We start from the raw sequence: 22,218 nt of genomic DNA on the forward strand, positions 1-22,218 counted from the left end.
AGGGTACAGGGTACGTCTTTACACCCAGGTACACTACAGGGTACAGGGTATGTCTTTACACCCAGGTACACTACAGGGTACAGGGTACGTCTTTACACCCAGGTACACTACAGGGTACATCTTTACACCCAGGTACACTACAGGGTACAGGGTACGTCTTTACACCCAGGTACACTACAGGGTACGTCTTTACACCCAGGTACACTACAGGGTACAGGGTACATCTTTACACCCAGGTACACTACAGGGTACAGGGTACGTCTTTACACCCAGGTACACTACAGGGTACATCTTTACACCCAGGTACACTTCAGGGTACAGGGTACGTCTTTACACCCAGGTACACTACAGGGTACAGGGTACGTCTTTACACCCAGGTACACTTCAGGGTACAGGGTACGTCTTTACACCCAGGTACACTACAGGGTACGTCTTTACGCTGTGGCAGAAAGGTCAGTCGGTATCTTTTTTGTGCTACTGATTTCCTGTGTGTATTGTCACCTATGTTGCAGGTTATAGTGGCTTGGTTTAGTGGTGAGAACCTGGATTAGTGTGCGGGTCCCCTTTCTTCAGCAGCCTGAGTGAACTCACTTCTTGTGGCCTCGTCTTTTCTTGCCTCCAGGCTGAGGGATAGTCATAGGGTATTCAGATGATACGGCGGCAGCATCTTCTATGACGTCCGTCCATGTCTTTGATCAGGTGAAGCATATTCCAGGACAGGCCTGATGAATGTCACATTTGGGTTAGAACACCTGGAGACAGAGCAGCGGGCTCGGACACGATCAGGAAGTGGATTCTTGGTTGGGCTGTCTTCAGCATGTATCTGACGTGGGCATCCAATGAGAGCTCAAAGGAGACCTGCACCTGGAGGAGCTTAAAGTTGTCCACATGTTCCATTGGCTTGTCCACATGTTCCACTGACTTGTCCACATGTTCCACTGGCTTGTCCACATGTTCCACTGACTTGTCCACATGTTCCACTGGCTTGTCCACATGTTCCACTGGCTTGTCCACATGTTCCACTGGCTGGCCCTTCAGGACAACAGGAGAAGGAGTCTATATGTTTTGACGCTTCCTAAAGGCTAACAACCATCTCCTTGGTTTTCAGTGCATTGGCTGTTAGGCAGAATGTCGGACCCCAATGCTGTGACTGCTTCCACAGCAGCTTGCATTTGGCCTGGTGGAGAGATGTTCAGAAAGGGTCATATTGTCTGCATATTGAATGGGTTCAACACTAGATGGACTCAGGTTTGTCTTGTGATTTCATACAGAAAATAAGCAGGAGCAGGGATAGGACTCTGCCTTGGGGGACCCCAGCCTATACTGACTGGGCCTCTGAGTAGAAGTGGCCCCACTTAACTGTTTGCTGTCTGCCCTGAAGATAGATGCGGATTGAGAGACAGATGTGATTTGAAGTGCCTAGTCTGCTTAGAGAGTGTGGAAGTTGTCCATGGTTGATAGTGTCAAAGATCCGTGTGAAGTCAATTTGGAGTGAATTGCAGACTCACTTTTCCTGTAGTAGTAGGTCCTTTCCAACACAACTCAGAAGGGAGGGATCTGATTTGACGATAGTCCTGAGGGATCTGATCTGACGATAGTCCTGAGGGAACTGATCTGACGATAGCCCTGAGGGAACTGATCTGATGATAGTCCTGAGGGATCTGATCTGACGATAGTCCTGAGGGAACTGATCTTACGATAGTCCTGAGGGAACTGATCTGACGATAGTCCTGACTGATCTGCTCTGACGATAGTCCTGAGGGATCTGATCTGACGATAGTCCTGACGGATCTGATCTTACGATAGTCCTGAGGGAACTGATCTGACGATAGTCCTGACTGATCTGCTCTGACGATAGTCCTGAGGGATCTGAACTGACGATAGTCCTGACGGATCTGATCTGACGATAGTCCTGAGGGATCTGATCTGACGATAGTCCTGAGGGATCTGATCTGACTACACATCACTGTAAATGGGAAGGGAAAAATAGAACCGAACCACAAAATGAAATAATTAAAACATTCTAATTCAACCACCGTTACATTTCTCTTTGTACCTCTGTCTCTCTCTCTCTCTCTTTTCCTCTTACTCTCTCTCTCTCTCTTTTCCTCTTACTCTCTCTCTCTCCTTCGCTCTCTCTTTGCTATCTAGTCTCTCTCTCTCCTTCTTTCTAACTCTCCTGTCTCTCTCTCCTCTATCCTTCTGTCTCTCACTCTCTCTTTTACTCTCTACTCTTTTACACTCTACTTTCTCTCTCAACTCTCGCTCTCTCTTTTACTCTCTACTCTCTCTCTCTCTCTCCTTCTTTCTAACTCTCCTCTCTCTATCTCTCATTCTCTCTCTCTCCTTCTCTATCATTCTCTCTCGCGCTCTCTCTCCTTCTTTCTTTCTCTCTCCCCCTTGTGTTGCCATTGTTTGCGTCATCCTCACCATACATTCTACTATGTGTACATGCCTGTCCTTTTATGTGTGTGTCTGTGTCTGCATAAAACAGACATAAGCTGAGACAATAACAGCGTGATGTGTTCTATCGTGTCTGGCCAACAGTGACCATACGGAGATGTTATATTATATATAGAGATGTCCCATTGCGTTGCACCGGAAGTCATTCATTTCAATGGGGACCATCCGCAACGGAGTGGCATCGCAGTGCTCCCTTGTATCCGAGGGACTGTGAAACTCATGCCGCATACTTTGAATTTTCCCAAACTCTGCATGGTCTTCAGTCAGGCCATAGTCCGTCAATAGAACAGGAAGTTACCAAACCACAGTCCGGCCACTGTGTGTAAATAGAACAGGAAGTTACCAAACCACAGAATGAGGTTCTATAAATGAGTACTTTTTTAATAGTGATGTTGAATAATGCAACATTGGATGTCAGCCTCCCGTTTTAATTCAGCAAAGTTTATTGTGATGGTATTGACGTTTGTGTAGCTACAGTATCTTCAACCTGGCCTAGCATTTAGCTAACTAGCTAATGTTAGCTGCTCTGTGTTAGCTAGCTAGTTAACTTTAACTGCTCTGTGTTAGCTAGCTAGCTAACGTTAGCTGCTCTGTGTTCAAATCAAATCAAATGAAATGGTGCAGAATACAACAGGTGTAGAGCTTACAGTGAAATGCTTACTTACACGCCCTCAAACAACGATGCAGTTTTAAGAAAATACAATTTTTTTTATAAGAAAGGTAAAAGTAAGAGATAAGAATAACAAATAATTAAAGCGCAGCAGTCAATAACAATAGCGGGGCTATATACAGGGGGTACCGGTACAGAGTCAATGTGGAGGCTATATACAGGGTATTACGGTACAGAGTCAATGTGGAGACTATATACACCGATACAGAGTCAATGTGGAGACTATATACAGGGGGTAGCCATTTGATTAGATGTTCAGGAGTCTTGTGGCTTGGGGGTAGAAGCTGTTTAGGAGCCTCTTGGACCTAGACTTGGCGCCCCGGTACCGCTTGCCGTGCGGTAGCAGAGAGAATAATCTATGACTAGGGTCACATGCACCGAATACAACAATACCTTACAGTGAAATGTTTACTTACAAGCCCCTAACCAACAATGAAGTTTAAAAAATATGGATCTAACATTAGCCTCTCTGTGTTAGCTATCTAACGTTAGCTGCTCTGTGTTAGCTATCTAACGTTAGCTTCTCTTTGTTAGCTATCTAACGTTAGCTGCTCTGTGTTAGCTATCTAATGTTAGCTGCTCTGTGTTAGCTATCTAACATTAGCTGCTCTTTGTTAGCTATCTAACGTTAGCTGCTCTGTGTTAGCTATCTAATGTTAGCTGCTCTGTGTTAGCTATCTAACGTTAGCTGCTCTGTGTTAGCTATCTAACGTTAGCTGCTCTTTGTTAGCTATCTAACGTTAGCTGCTCTGTGTTAGCTATCTAACGTTAGCTGCTCTGTGTTAGCTATCAAACGTTAGCTGCTCTGTGCTAGCATGACTTGCTAGAAAGTAAGAGAATGAAGTTGAGGAAAATGTAACAAACATTTTTTATTTTCTTTTTACCTATAACCTATTTGCAATCTCCCAAAATAAATGCATTCTCGACGAGCGACAGGGTCTCCTCCATCTTGCGTTACAAACACTACAGTTGTCCGTCCAGTAGGGCGTGAAAAGGACGTACGTCCAATGGAATTCCATCTATTTATTTACTCAGTATTAGGCTTTTCTACACCTCTATGTGTTTCTTTCTCTGGTCAATAGTGTAATATCACATTTCTCCGTTTTCTAAAACAGTGGTTCTCAAACTTCCCTTCCGGGAGCCCCCATCCGTTCCATGTATTTAATCTATTCCAGAACTAGCAGCCATTATTCAACTTGTCAATTAATCATCAAGTCCTTAACTAGGAGAATCTAGTTCAGGGATAGAACAAAACTGTGAAATGTCTGTGGGTCCCCGAGGAGAGGTTTAAAAACCGCTGTTCTAAGAGACACAACTTGTATATCTGAGCTTCCAGTTACATGACTTCCTCCTACCATCTTCAGTCACATGGCTTCCTGCTACCACCTTCAGTCACATGGCTTCCTGCTACCATCTTCAGTCACATGACTTCCTCCTGCCATCTTCAGTCACATGGCTTCCTGCTACCATCTTTAGTCACATGGCTTCCTTCTACCACCTTCAGTCACATGACTTCCTCCTACACAGCACCAAACACAGTGAGGTCCCAAATGATTGACACCCTTGATAAAGATGAGCAATAATGACTGTAAAATAAATCATTGAAATACTGAGCTATAGGGAGCTCCAAAAGTCACTTTGAATGTAAATAAGAATAGAATATGTTTTTAAACACTTGTACATTAATGTGGATGCTACTATGATTATGGACAATCCTGAACCCAGCTCCAGCAGGGCTGTTGGAAAGGTGGCATCCTATGACCGTGCCACGTTGAAAGTCACCTAGCTCTTCAGTACGGCCATTCTACTGCCAATGTTTGTCTATGGAGGTTGCATGGCTGTATGCTCGATTTTATACACCTGTCAGCAATGGGTATTGCTGAAATAGCCGAGTCCAGATACTTTTGTATATATAGTGTATTTGTCAGAGAGAGAGAGAGAGAGAGAAAGAGATAAAGCAGTCTTTCAACCCCTTGTCCTTGAGTTGCTGGTCAACTCTCAAACTTATAGACAGACATGCTAAACAGTATAGACAGATAATAAACACAGTCACACACACAGAGGAAGGGATGCTGCAGGCTAGGAATGTTGCTATCTCACGCTACATTAGCTACAGTGGTCATTAGCCGGCGCTAACATTCATCATGGGAGGCTTTACACACTGCTTTCCAGGAGCAGTCAGACATTGGTCATCCATTTTAAAACACGTGTTTTTTAAAACAATCCTGTATTGTCCCTTTAACATGCTCTATAACTCAATGGGAGGAGTTGGGAGTTGAGACCTTCAAACATGCATCCTTCTCTCCTCTCCTCGTTTACTTCAAACATGCATCCTTGACTCCTCTCCTCGTTTACTTCAAACATGCATCCTTGACTCCTCTCCTCGTTTACTTCAAACATGCATCCTTCTCTCCTCTCCTCGTTTACTTCAAACATGCATCCTTGACGCCTCTCCTTGTTTCCTTCAAACATGCATCCTTTTCTCCTCTCCTCGTTTCCTTCAAACATGCATCCTTCTCTCCTCTCCTCGTTTACTTCAAACATGCATCCTTGACTACTCTCCTCGTTTACTTCAAACATGCATCCTTGACTCCTCTCCTTGTTTCCTTCAAACATGCATCCTTTTCTCCTCTCCTCGTTTACTTCAAACATGCATCCTTGACTCCTCTCCTCATTTCCTTCAAACATGCATCCTTCTCTCCTCTCCTCGTTTCCTTCAAACATGCATCCTTGACGCCTCTCCTTGTTTCCTTCAAACATGCATCCTTTTCTCCTCTCCTCGTTTACTTCAAACATGCATCCTTGACTCCTCTCCTCATTTCCTTCAAACATGCATCCTTCTCTCCTCTCCTCGTTTCCTTCAAACATGCATCCTTCTCTCCTCTCCTCGTTTCCTTCAAACATGCATCCTTGTCTCCTTTGCTCCTTGGTAGATACACTGATTCAGTGACAGTTATGGTTTAGAGAAAGGCCTTGACCATTACTCTCCACCCATCCTAACATGTCAGATGAGTACGGAGTAAGGGAGACAGGGCGGAGAGAAGTATAGAAACAGAGCCGTAGAATTGGAAGGAGTTGAGATGCTTTAACCCTGCAGTTGAGTCACCTTGCTGTGTCCTCTCTATCCTCTCTGTGTTTACGTTATCCATATACATAGGGAACAGTTTCCTATCTCCTTCTATGTCCTTCACACTCTCTCTCTCTCTCTCTCTCTCTCTCTCTCTCTTTCTGATCCCTCTCTCTCTCGTTCTCCCCCCCTCTCACTCTCTCTGAGTGAATTGATCCTGTGTTCTCTGAGCCCATTAGAAGAGATTAAACCAAGCCCCTGAACAAGGGGTAGAATAAAAGGAGTGAGAGAGAGAGAGAATTAATTCTACCGGTATTGAGTTTTCCTTTCTCTCCTCTTGAGATGAACCAATTACCCAGACACACAAGGGGCTAATATTTTCCTCAACATTCCACAGACGTTTGTACAACATTTCAATACCAATAAGGCATAATTTCAATCATTCTGTACATTTATATTGCATAAGGTTAACTTTAGCTTTCCTGTAAGCTTAAGAAAAAGCATCTGTCGTATTGGGTAATTTTTCAACCCTAATTTAACATTTATATTGTACTGTATAAGCCTAATTGTCTAAGGTTAACGTTAGCTTTTGGTTAAGGTTGAAAAAACCCAATGTCATTGGTTTAACTCCAACCGTCCTGTAACATTTAAACAACATTTAAAGCTGTTACTTTTAGAGAAAGACCGATATGGATTTTTTTAGGGGCCGATGCCGATTTATTGGGGGGTCAAGGAGGTCAATGGCCGTTATTTTAAGCCGATATTCAATTATAAAATGTTGATAACAAAATGTCCCATAGACAGCCATGTGTGTGTACATTAATGCATCCATTTTAAAATCAATCAACACATTTCACTTAGTTTTTACCATTGTAACTACATAGCGGTAATACATGTAGTTGAATGGTAAATCTCTTGATAACCTGGGTAAATCAAGAGGTCATAGGCCTTACACACAATACAGGTGAAGGCATATTCAATAGGGGTGTGTGCATTGACTTACTGATCTTGTTTTAGCTGATCAGTGGAGTCTATGGTGCTACAGATTACAAACATCTGTCTTTCATTTGGGACTTCCATTAGCCTACTGATCAACAACATTTACATAGAAGCACCAGTCCAGCAGGTCACGCCTGTACAGAAGGACATCATACAGACACTGCTGTTAGTTTGACAATATAAAACAACATCTATTCAACGCAAAATGGGTCCAACGTAACGTCATGACTTGTGATCACAGATGCTTTAGGAAACTAGTATTTTTTTGTTATTTTCCATGATCAGGATTTTTTTCATTCTTTCAGATGTTCATCTCTAAACAACTCAGTTGGCTAGTTCAGCTATCTGTCAAGAAATGGGCGGGTTGAAACTTGATCCTACAATTGGATTGGCAAAAAAAAATTCATTCAACCCTTTATTTAACTAGGCAAGTCAGTTAAGAACAAATTCTTATTTACAATGACGACCTACCCTGGCCAGTTGTGTGCCACCCTATGGGACTCCCAAACACGGCCGGATGTGATACAGCCTGGATCCGAACCAAGGACTGTAGTGACGCCTCTAGCACTGAGATGCAGTGCCTTAGACCGCTGCGCCACTCGGGTGCTGTTTACTGATACTATGAGAACTAGATCAATGTCGATTACATTTCCTACCAAACCATAAATGTGCATAATATCTAACAGAGAGCGGACGCAGGAACAAAGATGAAACGACGATGAACGTTCTGTCTGAATGACTCAAATCTGCCCAGTGAGAACACACACCGATCCCTATTACTACAATCTAATCCCACTGTCAATTTACAGAAAGGATTGTGGTTGGTCAGATCAGCATACCAGTGAATAGCTAACATTACACTGCAAGTCAGATGGCTCATTGCCGAAAATGGCGCATGTTCAAAATGCTAACAAGCTAACGTTAGGTACAGCAGTTCCTCCTTTAAAGGTTGTGAGCACCGCGGGACTTCGAGGTACCCAGCGTCAGAGCTTCATTGTTCCAGACCACCACAAGGGGGAGTTAGAGGTTCCCATCGGCACAGCTTCATTACTCCAGACCACCACAAGGGGGAGTTAGAGGTACCCAGCGTCATGGCTTCATTACTCCAGACCACCACAAGGGGAGTTAGAGGTACCCAGCGTCATGGCTTCATTACTCCAGACCACCACAAGGGGGAGTTAGAGGTACCCAGCGTCATGGCTTCATTACTCCAGACCACCACAAGGGGGAGTTAGAGGTACCCAGCGTCATGGCTTCATTACTCCAGACCACCACAAGGGGGAGTTAGAGGTACCCAGCGTCATGGCTTCATTACTCCAGACCACCACAAGGGGAGTTAGAGGTACCCAGCGTCATGGCTTCATTACTCCAGACCACCACAAGGGGGAGTTAGAGGTACCCAGCGTCATGGCTTCATTACTCCAGACCACCACAAGGGGGAGTTAGAGGTACCCAGCGTCAGGGCTTCATTACTCCAGACCACCACAAGGGGGAGTTAGAGGTACCCAGCGTCATGGCTTCATTACTCCAGACCACCACAAGGGGGAGTTAGAGGTACCCAGCGTCATGGCTTCATTACTCCAGACCACCACAAGGGGGAGTTAGAGGTACCCAGCGTCATGGCTTCATTACTCCAGACCACCACAAGGGGGAGTTAGAGGTACCCAGCGTCATGGCTTCATTACTCCAGACCACCACAAGGGGAGTTAGAGGTACCCAGCGTCATGGCTTCATTACTCCAGACCACCACAAGGGGGAGTTAGAGGTACCCAGCGTCATGGCTTCATTACTCCAGACCACCACAAGGGGGAGTTAGAGGTACCCAGCGTCATGGCTTCATTACTCCAGACCACCACAAGGGGGAGTTAGAGGTACCCAGCGTCATGGCTTCATTACTCCAGACCACCACAAGGGGGAGTTAGAGGTACCCAGTGTCAGGGCTTCATTACTCCAGACCACCACAAGGGGGAGTTAGAGGTACCCAGCGTCATGGCTTCATTACTCCAGACCACCACAAGGGGGAGTTAGAGGTACCCAGCGTCATGGCTTCATTACTCCAGACCACCACAAGGGGGAGTTAGAGGTACCCAGCGTCATGGCTTCATTACTCCAGACCACCACAAGGGGGAGTTAGAGGTACCCAGCGTCATGGCTTCATTACTCCAGACCACCACAAGGGGGAGTTAGAGGTACCCAGCGTCATGGCTTCATTACTCCAGACCACCACAAGGGGGAGTTAGAGGTACCCAGCGTCAGGGCTTCATTACTCCAGACCACCACAAGGGGGAGTTAGAGGTACCCAGCGTCATGGCTTCATTACTCCAGACCACCACAAGGGGGAGTTAGAGGTACCCAGCGTCATGGCTTCATTACTCCAGACCACCACAAGGGGGAGTTAGAGGTACCCAGCGTCATGGCTTCATTACTCCAGACCACCACAAGGGGGAGTTAGAGGTACCCAGTGTCAGAGCTTCATTACTCCAGACCACCACAAGGGGGAGTTAGAGGTACCCAGCGTCATGGCTTCATTACTCCAGACCACCACAAGGGGGAGTTAGAGGTACCCAGCGTCATGGCTTCATTACTCCAGACCACCACAAGGGGGAGTTAGAGGTACCCAGCGTCATGGCTTCATTACTCCAGACCACCACAAGGGGGAGTTAGAGGTTCCCAGCGTCATGGCTTCATTACTCCAGACCACCACAAGGGGGAGTTAGAACACTCATTATGCATTTGGGTCCCAAGGTTTTTATATGACCGATCATATCGAATGGTTCCAATGACGAATTTTGATACGAGCCACCCGTCCCTGGTGACTTTCTTCAGCAAAAATGTCTGACAAAATATTACGGTGGAACCAGATATAAGTTGTTATAACGTCATAACGAGTCAAGCTAAATATACTGCTCAAAAAAATAAAGGGAACACTTAAACAACACAATGTAACTCCAAGCCAATCACACTTCTGTGAAATCAAACTGTCCACTTAGGAAGCAACACTGATTGACAATACATTTCACATGCTGTTGTGCAAATGGAATAGACAACAGGTGGAAATTATAGGCAATAAGCAAGACACTCCCAATAAAGGAGTGGTTCTGCAGGTGGGGACCACAGACCACTTCTCAGTTCCTATGCTTCCTGGCTGATGTTTTGGTCACTTTTGAATGCTGGCGATGCTTTCACTCTAGTGGTAGCATGAGACGGAGTCTACAACCCACACAAGTGGCTCAGGTAGTGCAGCTCATCCAGGATGGCACATCAATGCGAGCTGTGGCAAGAAGGTTTGCTGTGTCTGTCAGCGTAGTGTCCAGAGCATGGAGGCGCTACCAGGAGACAGGCCAGTACATCAGGAGACGTGGAGGAGGCCGTGGGAGGGCAACAACCCAGCAGCAGGACCGCTACCTCCGCCTTTGTGCAAGGAGGAGCAGGAGGAGCACTGCCAGAGCCCTGCAAAATGACCTCCAGCAGGCCACAAATGTGCATGTGTCTGCTCAAACGGTCAGAAACAGACTCCATGAGGGTGGTATGAGGGCCCGACGTCCACAGGTGGGGGTTGTGCTTACAGCCCAACATCGTGCAGGACGTTTGGCATTTGCCAGAGAACACCAAGATTGGCAAATTCGCCACTGGCGCCCTGTGCTCTTCACAGATGAAAGCAGGTTCACACTGAGCACATGTGACAGACGTGACAGAGTCTGGAGACGCCGTGGAGAACATTCTGCTGCCTGCAACATCCTCCAGCATGACCGGTTTGGCGGTGGGTCAGTCATGGTGTGGGGTGGCATTTCTTTGGGGGGCCGCACAGCCCTCCATGTGCTCGCCAGAGGTAGCCTGACTGCCATTAGGTACCGAGATGAGATCCTCAGACCCCTTGTGAGACCATATGCTGGTGCAGTTGGCCCTGGGTTCCTCCTAATGCAAGACAATGCTAGACCTCATGTGGCTGGAGTGTGTCAGCAGTTCCTGCAAGAGGAAGGCATTGATGCTATGGACTGGCCCGCCCGTTCCCCAGACCTGAATCCAATTGAGCACATCTGGGACATCATGTCTCGCTCCATCCACCAACGCCACGTTGCACCACAGACTGTCCAGGAGTTGGCGGATGCTTTAGTCCAGGTCTGGGAGGAGATCCCTCAGGAGACCATCCGCCACCTCATCAGGAGCATGCCCAGGCATTGTAGGGAGGTCATACAGGCACGTGGAGGCCACACACACTACTGAGCCTCATTTTGACTTCTTTTAAGGACATTACATCAAAGTTGGATCAGCCTGTAGTGTAGTTTTCCACTTTAATTTTGAGTGTGACTCCAAATCCAGACCTCCATGGGTTGATAAATTGGATTTCCATTGATTATTTTTGTGTGATTTTGTTGTCAGCACATTCAACTATGTAAAGAAAAAAGTAATTAATAAGATTATTTCTTTCATTCAGATCTAGGATGTGTTATTTTAGTGTTCCCTTTATTTTTTTGAGCAGTGTATTTACAATTGAGAGGAATATGTTAGTTGATGTAGAGACAAACGCTTGTGCATATTTTTTTGTCATAAAGTTAATTCACGGAAATCGCTATTTAGCAAGTTATCTGACCAGCTAACATTAGCCAGCTAGCTAGTGTTAGGAGAATGAATTTGTAATTTGTGTTGTTTAATGTTTTAAGGACTCCTGAGAAAACCAGCAAACCAGACTGTCGTCTTGTGAAACAGTGGACGTAAATAATCTACCTAGCTAAAGCATTTACTGCAAATTCAATGTACAACTGAAGTAACATAGCTTGCTAACTATTTACTTAGTGTAGTGGAGGATAAAAATAACTGCATGCCTATGGATGTGTAGCTAGCTAGAGTATGTAGCCGATCTGTGTATGGACCCTAAAACGTTAGGTTCTGAACTAATATTCATATCAATCTATGAACCTCAACTATCATAGTTGTTGTATCAACTTCAAGTCTGAATGGCATTAATGAAACCTATGGATAGAGTAGAATATAATAACTTTATTGTGCCAAGGATGCAAGCCCTATATACACATGTACTGTAGTTATTACCACACATGAGATTCCCACATTGTAGCCTGTACATTGAATATATCCACTGATCATGTACTCTTCCTTGGCAAATAAAGGTGCGGTTCAGGTATGAATCTCTGAGACATTCTTTTTCCAGTCATTATCCAATACCAGGTGTATCAAACTCCATTCTGTGAATGATGCTGTGTCTGCATGAATGTATTACAATGATACACTTCAACAGTGTTTACCACTCCTGCTCCTGGGACATCAATGATTACACATTGTAACTATGCAATAGACTAGAAGCATGATTGATTTGTAATTCATATATACAGAAAACAAAACAACGAATCATATCTAACTACATCTGCATTAATCTGAGGACACAGGATAGTATTTCAATGAGACACTTCATTTCAACCAGTGGAGAATGTGAAACGCTTTATTGAAAGAAGTTAATTATCCAGGTGTTATAAATACATAATAAATGCATTATAATTATGATAATTGTAATATTATAAATACAAGATCAATCTGTACTTCAATGCACATATGGTGTGCATTATAAAACGAGGAAGAAAGACGAGGTGGGGAGAGAGGTGTAGAAGACAGAAAGGGAAAGAGGTAAGAACAGAAAGACGAGGTGGGGAGAGAGGTGTAGAAGACAGAAAGGGAAAGAGGTAAGAACAGAAAGACGAGGTGGGGAGAGAGGTGTAGAAGACAGAAAGGGAAAGAGGTAAGAACAGAAAGACGAGGTGGGGAGAGAGGTGTAGAAGACAGAAAGGGAAAGAGGTAAGAACAGAAAGACGAGGTGGGGAGAGAGGTGTAGAAGACAGAAAGGGAAAGAGGTAAGAACAGAAAGACGAGGTGGGGAGAGAGGTGTAGAAGACAGAAAGGGAAAGAGGTAAGAACAGAAAGACGAGGTGGGGAGAGAGGTGTAGAAGACAGAAAGGGAAAGAGGTAAGAACAGAAAGACGAGGTGGGGAGAGAGGTGTAGAAGACAGAAAGGGAAAGAGGTAAGAACAGAAAGACGAGGTGGGGAGAGAGGTGTAGAAGACAGAAAGGGAAAGAGGTAAGAACAGCAGCAGACAGCATATGATTCATGAATTACAGTGCCAGCCTAGTATTCTCTCAGTTCATCACAATTGCTGTGTCTCCTAACAAGCCTTGGGCCCCCAGTTGGCCCCAAGGTTATCTTAAGAGTGGGTGAAGTGACGATGACGGACTGGCTTCCTCTCTCACATCAAAACATACCTGCAGTCGAGTGACAGATGGATAGAGAGAGCATGATTAAGCTTTGTTTTTTAATTCTAATTTATTCTTATTTCAATGTAAAGCATCTCTTTAATAATACTTCCTGTTGACCCGACCAAGTGACCTCTCACCTATGATCATGCTGTGCCCTCTATGTCAGCCAGTTCAGATGTGGGAGGGGTTCACCAACACAGCTGATATAACCTAGAGGATTTAGGGAGAAGGGGGAGAGGGATGAAGTGAAGGAGAGAGAATGTTATTGTGTGTGTGTGTGTGGTCTCACCTGGTGTCCATGAAGGCCTGATTCACACAGTCTCCTCTGAACAGTTGATGTTGAGATGTGTCTGTTACTTGAACTCTGTGAAGCATTTATTTGGGCTGCAATTTCTGATGGTTTTTGCGACTGATAGACATGAAGGATTGTCTGACCTTCATGTCTTAAAGTAATGATAGACTGGTTTCTCTTTGCTTTTTTGCGCTGTTCTTGCCATAATATGGACTTTTACCAAATAGGGCTATCTTCTGTATGCCACCCCTACCTTGTCACAACACAACTAATTGGCTCAAACACATTAAGAAGGAAAGAAATTCCACAAATTAACTTTTAACAAGGCACACCTGTTAATTGACATTCATTCCAGGTCACTACCTCATGAAGCTGGTTGAGAGAATGCCAAGAATGTGCAAAGATGTCATCAAGGAAAACGGTGGCGACTTTGAAGAATCTCAAATATAAAATATATTTTGATTTGTTTAACACTTCTTTGGTTACTACATGATTCCATATATGTTATTTCATAGTTTTTATGTCTTCACTATTATTCTACAATGTAGAAAATAGTAAAAATAAAGAAAAAACCCTTGAATGAGTAGGTGTGTCCAAACGTTTGACTGGTACTGTATCTATCTAGCTAACGCCACAGATGAAAGGATTAGTTATCGTAATCTTCACCAACAGGTCACATAGCTATCTGCTTAGCTAGCTTGCTTATTTCATGCATGTCCGGGCACGTCGACACAAGCCTTCTTATTAGTGAATTAACTAAACTCATATTTGCAACAGGACTTTGATTTTGGTCACTGTGTCAATTCAGCCATTTTCTCAATACTGCACCTTTCTGTTTGGATGAATGAGCTTGCTTGGCGCTGCTGATTTTCTCAGCTAGACATTCCTTGGCTTTGTGCGGTGCTCGTGGCTCAGGCGGTGAGTGGTGGCTGACAGCAGCAGATTTTCTATGTAGCAGGACTATCAGGAAAGCCGATGGAGACAGACTAGAAAAGGCTAACATCAGCCTGATGTATCAGCTCGGCCGGTTATTGGTCGCTCTCTTGTTATGTTAGAAAACATTTTCGTTCTCATTGGGTGAGTATTTCTAGAGACCTTAGAGGAGGAAGGATATATACAAAAGTATGTGGACACCCCTTCAAATTATTGGGTTCAATTTCAGCCAAACCCGTTGCTGACAGGTGTATAAAAATTCGAGCACACCGCCATGCAATCTCCATAGACAAACACTGGCAGTAAAATGGCCCGTACTGAAGAGCTCAGTGACTTTAAAAGTGGCACTGTCATACGATGCTACCTTTCCAACAAGTCAGTTCGTCAAATTTCTGTGTAGGCCACACAGAACGGGCTGAAGTGCGTAGCGCATAAAAATCATCTGTCCTGGGGACCAACTACATATTAATGTCCATGATTTTGTAATGAGATGTTCAATGAGCAGGTGTCCACATACTTTTGGTCGTGTAGTGCAAGTCTTGATAGCTTGAATAGGTTACCATGTCTACTCTAGTCTCTCTGCCTGTAGCCTTCTAGGGTTCTCAGACCTCTCCTCGGGGTGCCTCAGACGTTTCACCATTTTGTTGTACCCCTGAACCACTGATTTAGGGGGCTGTAAGAAATGTAATTATAGAGAGATTCCAATAATCACATCGTCATTGGTTCTTCTGTGTATCCTGGGCGAGTGCAGAACTGGAATGCTATTTCAGTTTGTCAAGCTTTGTGTTTCCATCTCTCTCTGTGTGTGTGTGTGTGTGTGTGTGTGTGTGTGTGTGTGTGTGTGTGTGTGTGTGTGTGTGTGTGTGTGTGTGTGTGTGTGTGTGTGTGTGTGTGTGTGTGTGTGTGTGTGTGTGTGTGTGTGTGTGTGTGTGTGTGTGTCAGGAGTCTAGAGACAGAGAGAGATTGTCTTATTCTCCCTTTTACAGAGAGACAGAAAGATAGAGACAGAGAGAGAGACAGAGAGCGAGAGAGAGAGTGAGAGAGATAGAGGGAGAGCGCGACAGAAAGAGAGATAGGGAGAGAGAGAGAAAGGTGGAGACAGACAGAGAGGGGGAGAGGGAGAGAGAGGGAGAGTGGGAGAGGGAGAGAGAGAGATAGAGAGAGAGCGAGGGAGAGAGGGAGAAAGGGGGAGAGAGACAGAGTGGGAGAGGGAGAGAGAGAGAGGAAGAGTGTGAGAGGGAGAGAGGGGGAGGAGAGAGGGATAGAGAGAGTGGGAGAGAGAGAAAGGGATATTGTGAGAGGTGTATTATGTATTTACCATTGTGTTCTGTGTTGCCTGCAGCATTAGAAGGGCTCTTCAACAGTAATCAGCATCTATCAGACTTTGTTTCCCAAATGACACCCTATTCCCTACATAGTACACTACTTTTAAACAGGGCACTATGAGCTCTGGTCAAAAGAAGTATATAGGGAATAGGGTGACATTTGTGACACAACCCAGCTCTCTTCTCCTCCACTTCACTAAATGATGATTTCTTTTCATTTTTCTTCCCCATTTTCCCTCTCAATTTCTCTTACCTCCCTCCCTCCATATCACTCTCTCTCTCTCTCTCTCTCTCTCTCTCTCTCTCTCTCTCTCTCTCCTCTCTCTCTCTCTCTCTCTCTCTCTCTCTCTCCCTCTCTATCTGTCTCTCTCTCTCTCCCTCTGTCTCTGTCTGTCTGTCTCTCTCCAGCTGGTGGGAGGTGAGTTTGACCTAGAGATGAACTTCATCATTCAGGACAGTGAGAGTATCGGCTGTATGGTCGACCTACTGTCTCACTGCGAAGTCACCTGCCAAGCTGAGGTAAGAAAAAGTACTATATTATTACTATACAAACTATATACTATAATATATTTGATATATACACTATATATACAAAAGTATGTGGACACCCCTTCAAATGACTGGATTCGTCTTATTTCAGCCACACCCATTGCTGACAAGTGCATAAAATCGCACACAGAGCCGTGCAATCTCTATAGACAAACATTAGCAATAGAATGGTCGTACTGAACAGCTCAGTGACTTTCAACGTGCCACTGTCATAGGATGCCACCTTTCCAACTAGTCAGTTTGTCAAATTTCTGCCCTGCTAGAGCTGCCCCGGTCAACTGTAAGGGCTGTTTCAACTGTAAGGGCTGTTGTTGTGAAGTGGAAACGTCTAAGAGCAACAACAGCTCAGCCACGAAATGGTAGGCCACACAAGCTCGCAGAACGGGACCGCTGAGTACTGAAGCGTGTAAAAATAGTCTGTCCACGGTTGCAACACTCACTACTGAGTTCCAAACTGCCTCTGGAAGCAACGTCAGCACAAGAACTGTTCGTCGGGAACTTCATGAAATGGGTTTCCATGGCCGAGCAGCCCACACAAGCCTAAGATCATCATGCCCAATGCCAAGCGTCGGCTGGAGTGGTGTAAAGCTCACCGCTATTGTACTCTGGAGCAGTGGAAACGCGTTCTCTGGAGTGATTAATCACGCTTCACCATCTGGCAGTCCGACGGATTCATTTTGGTTTGGCGGATGCCAGGAAAACACTACCTACCCCAATGCATAGTGCCAACTGTAAAGTTTGGTGGAGGAGGAATAATGGTCTGGGATGTTTTCATGGTTCGGGCCCCTTAGTTCCAGTGAAGGGAAATGTTAACCCAACAGCATAAAATTACATTCTAGGCGATAATGTGCTTCCAACTTTGTGGCAACAGTTTGTGCAAGGCCCTTTCCTGTTTCAGCATGACAATGCCCCCGTGCACAAAACAAGGTCCATACAGAAATGGTTTGTCAATATCAGTGTGGAAGAACTTGACTGGCCTGCACAGAGCCCTGACCTCAACCCCATGGAACACCTTTGGGATGAATTGGAACATTGACTGTGAGCCAGGCCTAATCGCCCAACATCAGTGCCCGACCTCACTAATGCTCTTGTGGTTGAATGGAAGCAAGTCCCCACAGCAATGTTCCATCATCTAGTGGAAAGCCTTCCCAGAAGAGTGGAGGCTGTTATAGCAGCAATGTTCCAACATCTAGTGGAAAGCCTTCCCAGAAGAGTGGAGGCTGTTATAGCAGCACTGTTCCATCATCTAGTGGAAAGCCTTCCCAGAAGAGTGGAGGCTGTTATAGCAGCAATGTTCCAACATCTAGTGGAAAGCCTTCCCAGAAGAGTGGAGGCTGTTATAGCAGCAAAGGGGGGGACCAACTCCATATTAATGTCCATGATTTTGGAATGAGATGTTCGACAAACAGGCGTCCACATACTTTTGTTCATGTAGTGTACTTTATGTATTTTGCCAATTCACCTGCCAGGCTACATAACACACTTATAACTACATTATTATTATAAACTATGTGAAGTATTATAGACGTGACGATAGTCAACATTTTGATGTTTATGATGTGCTTTGCTAAGAATTGATGTAAAAACAACAACATTGGGGCTGATTCTCTTAGTCCCTTCTCACTGCAGCTTTCTACTTGTTGCAGAACCATTAACCTATATTTTAACTTTTGTTTCTGGTGTTATCCCTGGTGTTATCCCTGGTGTTATCCCTGGTGTTATCTCTGGTGTTATCCCTGGTGTTATCCCTGGTGTTATCCCTGGTGTTATCTCTGGTGTTATCCCTGGTGTTATCCCTGGTATTATCTCTGGTGTTATCCCTGGTGTTATCCCTGGTGTTATCCCTGGTATTCTCCCTGGTGTTATCCCTGGTGTTATCCCTGGTATTCTCCCTGGTGTTATCTCTGGTGTTATCCCTGGTGTTATCCCTGGTGTTATCCCTGGTGTTATCTCTGGTGTTATCCCTGGTGTTATCCCTGGTGTTATCTCTGGTGTTATCCCTGGTGTTATCCCTGGTGTTATCCCTGGTGTAATCTCTGGTGTTATCCCTGGTGTTATCCCTGGTGTTCTCCCTGGTGTTCTCCCTGGTATTATCCCTGGTGTTATCCCTGGTGTTATCGCTGGTGTTATCCCTGGTGATATCCCTGGTGTTCTCCCTGGTGTTATCCCTGGGTTCTCCCTGGTGTTATCCCTGGTGTTATCCCTGGTATTATCTCTGGTGTTATCCCTGGTGTTATCCCTGGTGTTTTCCCTGGTGTTCTCCCTGGTGTTCTCTCTGGTGTTCTCCCTGGTGTTATCCCTGGTGTTTTCCGTGGTGTTTTCCCTGGTGTTTTCTCTGGTGTTCTCCCTGGTGTTCTCCCTGGTGTTCTCCCTGGTGTTTTCCCTGGTGTTTTCCCTGGTGTTTTCCCTGGTGTTCTCCCTGGTGTTCTCTCTGGTGTTCTCCCTGGTGTTATCCCTGGTGTTCTCCCTGGTGTTTTCCCTGGTGTTCTCTCTGGTGTTCTCCCTGGTGTTCTCCCTGGTGTTCTCTCTGGTGTTCTCCCTGGTGTTCTCCCTGGTGTTCTCCCTGGTGTTCTCTCTGGTGTTCTCCCTGGTGTTCTCTCTGGTGTTCTCCCTGGTGTTCTCCCTGGTGTTCTCCCTGGTATTATGCCTTGTGTTCTCCCTGGTGTTCTCCCTGGTGTTCTCTCTGGTGTTCTCCCTGGTGTTCTCCCTGGTGTTCTCTCTGGTGTTCTCCCTGGTGTTCTCCCTGGTGTTCTCCCTGGTGTTCTCTCTGGTGTTCTCCCTGGTGTTCTCTCTGGTGTTCTCCCTGGTGTTCTCCCTGGTATTATGCCTTGTGTTCTCCCTGGTGTTCTCCCTGGTGTTCTCCCTGGTGTTCTCTCTGGTGTTCTCCCTGGTGTTCTCTCTGGTGTTCTCCCTGGTGTTCTCCCTGGTGTTCTCTCTGGTGTTCTCTCTGGTGTTCTCTCTGGTGTTTTCCCTGGTGTTCTCCCTGGTGTTCTCCCTGGTATTATGCCTTGTGTTCTCCCTGGTGTTCTCCCTGGTGTTCTCTCTGGTGTTCTCCCTGGTGTTCTCCCTGGTGTTCTCCCTGGTGTTCTCTCTGGTGTTCTCCCTGGTGTTCTCTCTGGTGTTCTCCCTGGTGTTCTCCCTGGTGTTCTCCCTGGTGTTATCCCTGGTGTTCTCCCTGGTGTTCTCCCTGGTGTTCTCTCTGGTGTTCTCCCTGGTGTTCTCTCTGGTGTTCTCCCTGGTGTTCTCTCTGGTGTTCTCCCTGGTGTTCTCCCTGGTATTATGCCTTGTGTTCTCCCTGGTGTTCTCTCTGGTGTTCTCCCTGGTGTTCTCCCTGGTGTTCTCTCTGGTGTTCTCTCTGGTGTTCTCCCTGGTGTTCTCCCTGGTGTTCTCCCTGGTGTTCTCCCTGGTGTTCTCCCTGGTGTTCTCCCTAAGATCTGGAAAGCGGCACATGTCCTCCCCTACGTAAAGGAGGAGATCCTTCTGATTTAGATAAACATCGTCCAATTTCCAAGTTCCCTCTTGCCTTTCCAAAGTGTTTTAATCCCTGACTAGCTGTCAGCTATGATCTTTTTTTTAAACTTCTCATTCTATTCTATGTACCAATCCAGTTTTATCTCCGGATATAGCACCTTTTCAGCTGCTTTGCTTGTTTTAGATAATGTGTTAAATTGCTTGGATCATAAAAATCATGGTGCTGTCTTTTTCAAGGACTTTTCCCAAGGCCTTTGATACCGTCGACCATCACATCTTTATTCAAAGGTTGACTGAAAATTGGCCTGGATCAGGCTTTGTGGAAGTGGTTTGAAAATGAACTGTCAGAAAGGAGTTCATGTGTGATATCTTATGGTGTTAAGTCTATTTTCCTTTATTCAGTAGTACAAAAGGTGTACCGCAGGGGTCAGTACTGGGACCTGTTCTCTTTAATATTTATATAAATAATATTGGGTCTGTCTGTTATAACTTGTAATATTCATCTGTTTTCAGATCACACTATTATGTATGTATGTATGCCATTGCCCCAATTGTTGACCAGGCTGTGTTAGAGCTGCAATCTGACCGTGTTACTTTACAGAACACCCCGGTTGTTTTAAAACGTGTACTTAATGTGGCCAAGACTAAATACATGTTGTTCTCTCCAGAATGTCCCAGATGTACTACATATTTAATCACTCGATGGTTCTCCCATTGATCAGGTTCCCACCTACAAATATCTGGGCATTTGGATTAACAAAGATTTGTGTGTTGTTGTTGTGTCACCAGGTGATGGAGCTGTGTGTGTTGTTGCGTCACCAGGTGATGAAGCTGTGTGTGTTGTTGCGTCACCAGGTGATGGAGCTGTGTGTGTTGTTGCGTCACCAGGTGATGGAGCTGTGTGTGTTGTTGCGTCACCAGGTGATGGAGCTGTGTGTGTGTTGTGTCACCAGGTGATGGAGCTGTGTGTGTGTGTTGTTGCGTCACCAGGTGATGGAGCTGTGTGTGTTGTTGACTCACCAGGTGATGGAGCTGTGTGTGTTGTTGCGTCACCAGGTGATGGAGCTGTGTGTGTTGTTGCATCACCAGGTGATGGAGCTGTGTGTTGTTGTTGCGTCACCAGGTGATGGAGCTGTGTGTGTTGTTGCATCACCAGGTGATGGAGCTGTGTGTGTTGTTGCGTCACCAGGTGATGGAGCTGTGTGTGTTGTTGCGTCACCAGGTGATGGAGCTGTGTGTGTTGTTGCGTCACCAGGTGATGGAGCTGTGTGTGTTGTTGCGTCACCAGGTGATGGAGCTGTGTGTGTGTTGTTGCGTTACCAGGTGATGGAGCTGTGTGTGTTGTTGCGTCACCAGGTGATGGAGCTGTGTGTGTTGTTGCGTCACCAGGTGATGGAGCTGTGTGTGTTGTTGCGTTACCAGTTGATGGAGCTGTGTGTGTTGTTGCGTCACCAGGTGATGGAGCTGTGTGTGTTGTTGCGTCACCAGGTGATGGAGCTGTGTGTGTTGTTGCGTCACCAGGTGATGGAGCTGTGTGTGTTGTTGCGTCACCAGGTGATGGAGCTGTGTGTGTTGTTGCATCACCAGGTGATGGAGCTGTGTGTGTTGCTGCGTCACCAGGTGATGGAGCTGTGTGTGTTGTTGTGTCACCAGGTGATGGAGCTGTGTGTGTTGTTGTGTCACTAGGTGTGGTCCATGTTCACAGCCATCCTGAGGAAGAGTGTGAGGAACCTTCAGACCAGCACAGAGGTGGGCCTCATACAACAGGTCCTGTCCAAGATGAGCTCTGTGGACGACATGATCGCAGGTAGGGGAACACACACACACACACACACACACACACACACACACACACACACACACACACACACACACACACACACACACACACACACACACACACACACACACACACAAATGAAATCACATGTTATTGGTCACATACACGTGTTTAGCAGATGTTATTTCGGGTGTAGCGAGGTGCTTGTGCTTCTAGCTCTGACGGTAAAATCTAACAATTTCACAACATATACTCAATACACACACATCTAAGTAAGGATTTGAATTAAGAATATTTAAATATTTGGACGAGCAATGGCAGAGCAGCATAGACTAAGATACAGTAGAATAGTGTAGAATACAGTATATACATATGAGATGAGTAATACATAGACTAAGATAGAGTAGA

The 22,218-nt window shown here is 45.5% G+C and overlaps 1 protein-coding gene across 1 annotated transcript in view; it reads left to right on the top strand.

Moving 5' to 3' along the window:
- nbeaa (neurobeachin a) overlaps positions 1 to 22,218 on the top strand; it is a 337,495-nt gene that overhangs the window by 77,721 nt on the left and 237,556 nt on the right. The window contains 2 exon segments of the mRNA XM_045690201.1: positions 16,419 to 16,529; positions 21,717 to 21,837. Coding sequence (XP_045546157.1) covers positions 16,419 to 16,529; positions 21,717 to 21,837 — 232 coding nt within the window.

This window comes from Salmo salar, chromosome ssa11, assembly GCF_905237065.1.
Source record: "Salmo salar chromosome ssa11, Ssal_v3.1, whole genome shotgun sequence".
In the NCBI taxonomy this organism is placed as follows: Eukaryota; Metazoa; Chordata; class Actinopteri; order Salmoniformes; family Salmonidae; genus Salmo; species Salmo salar.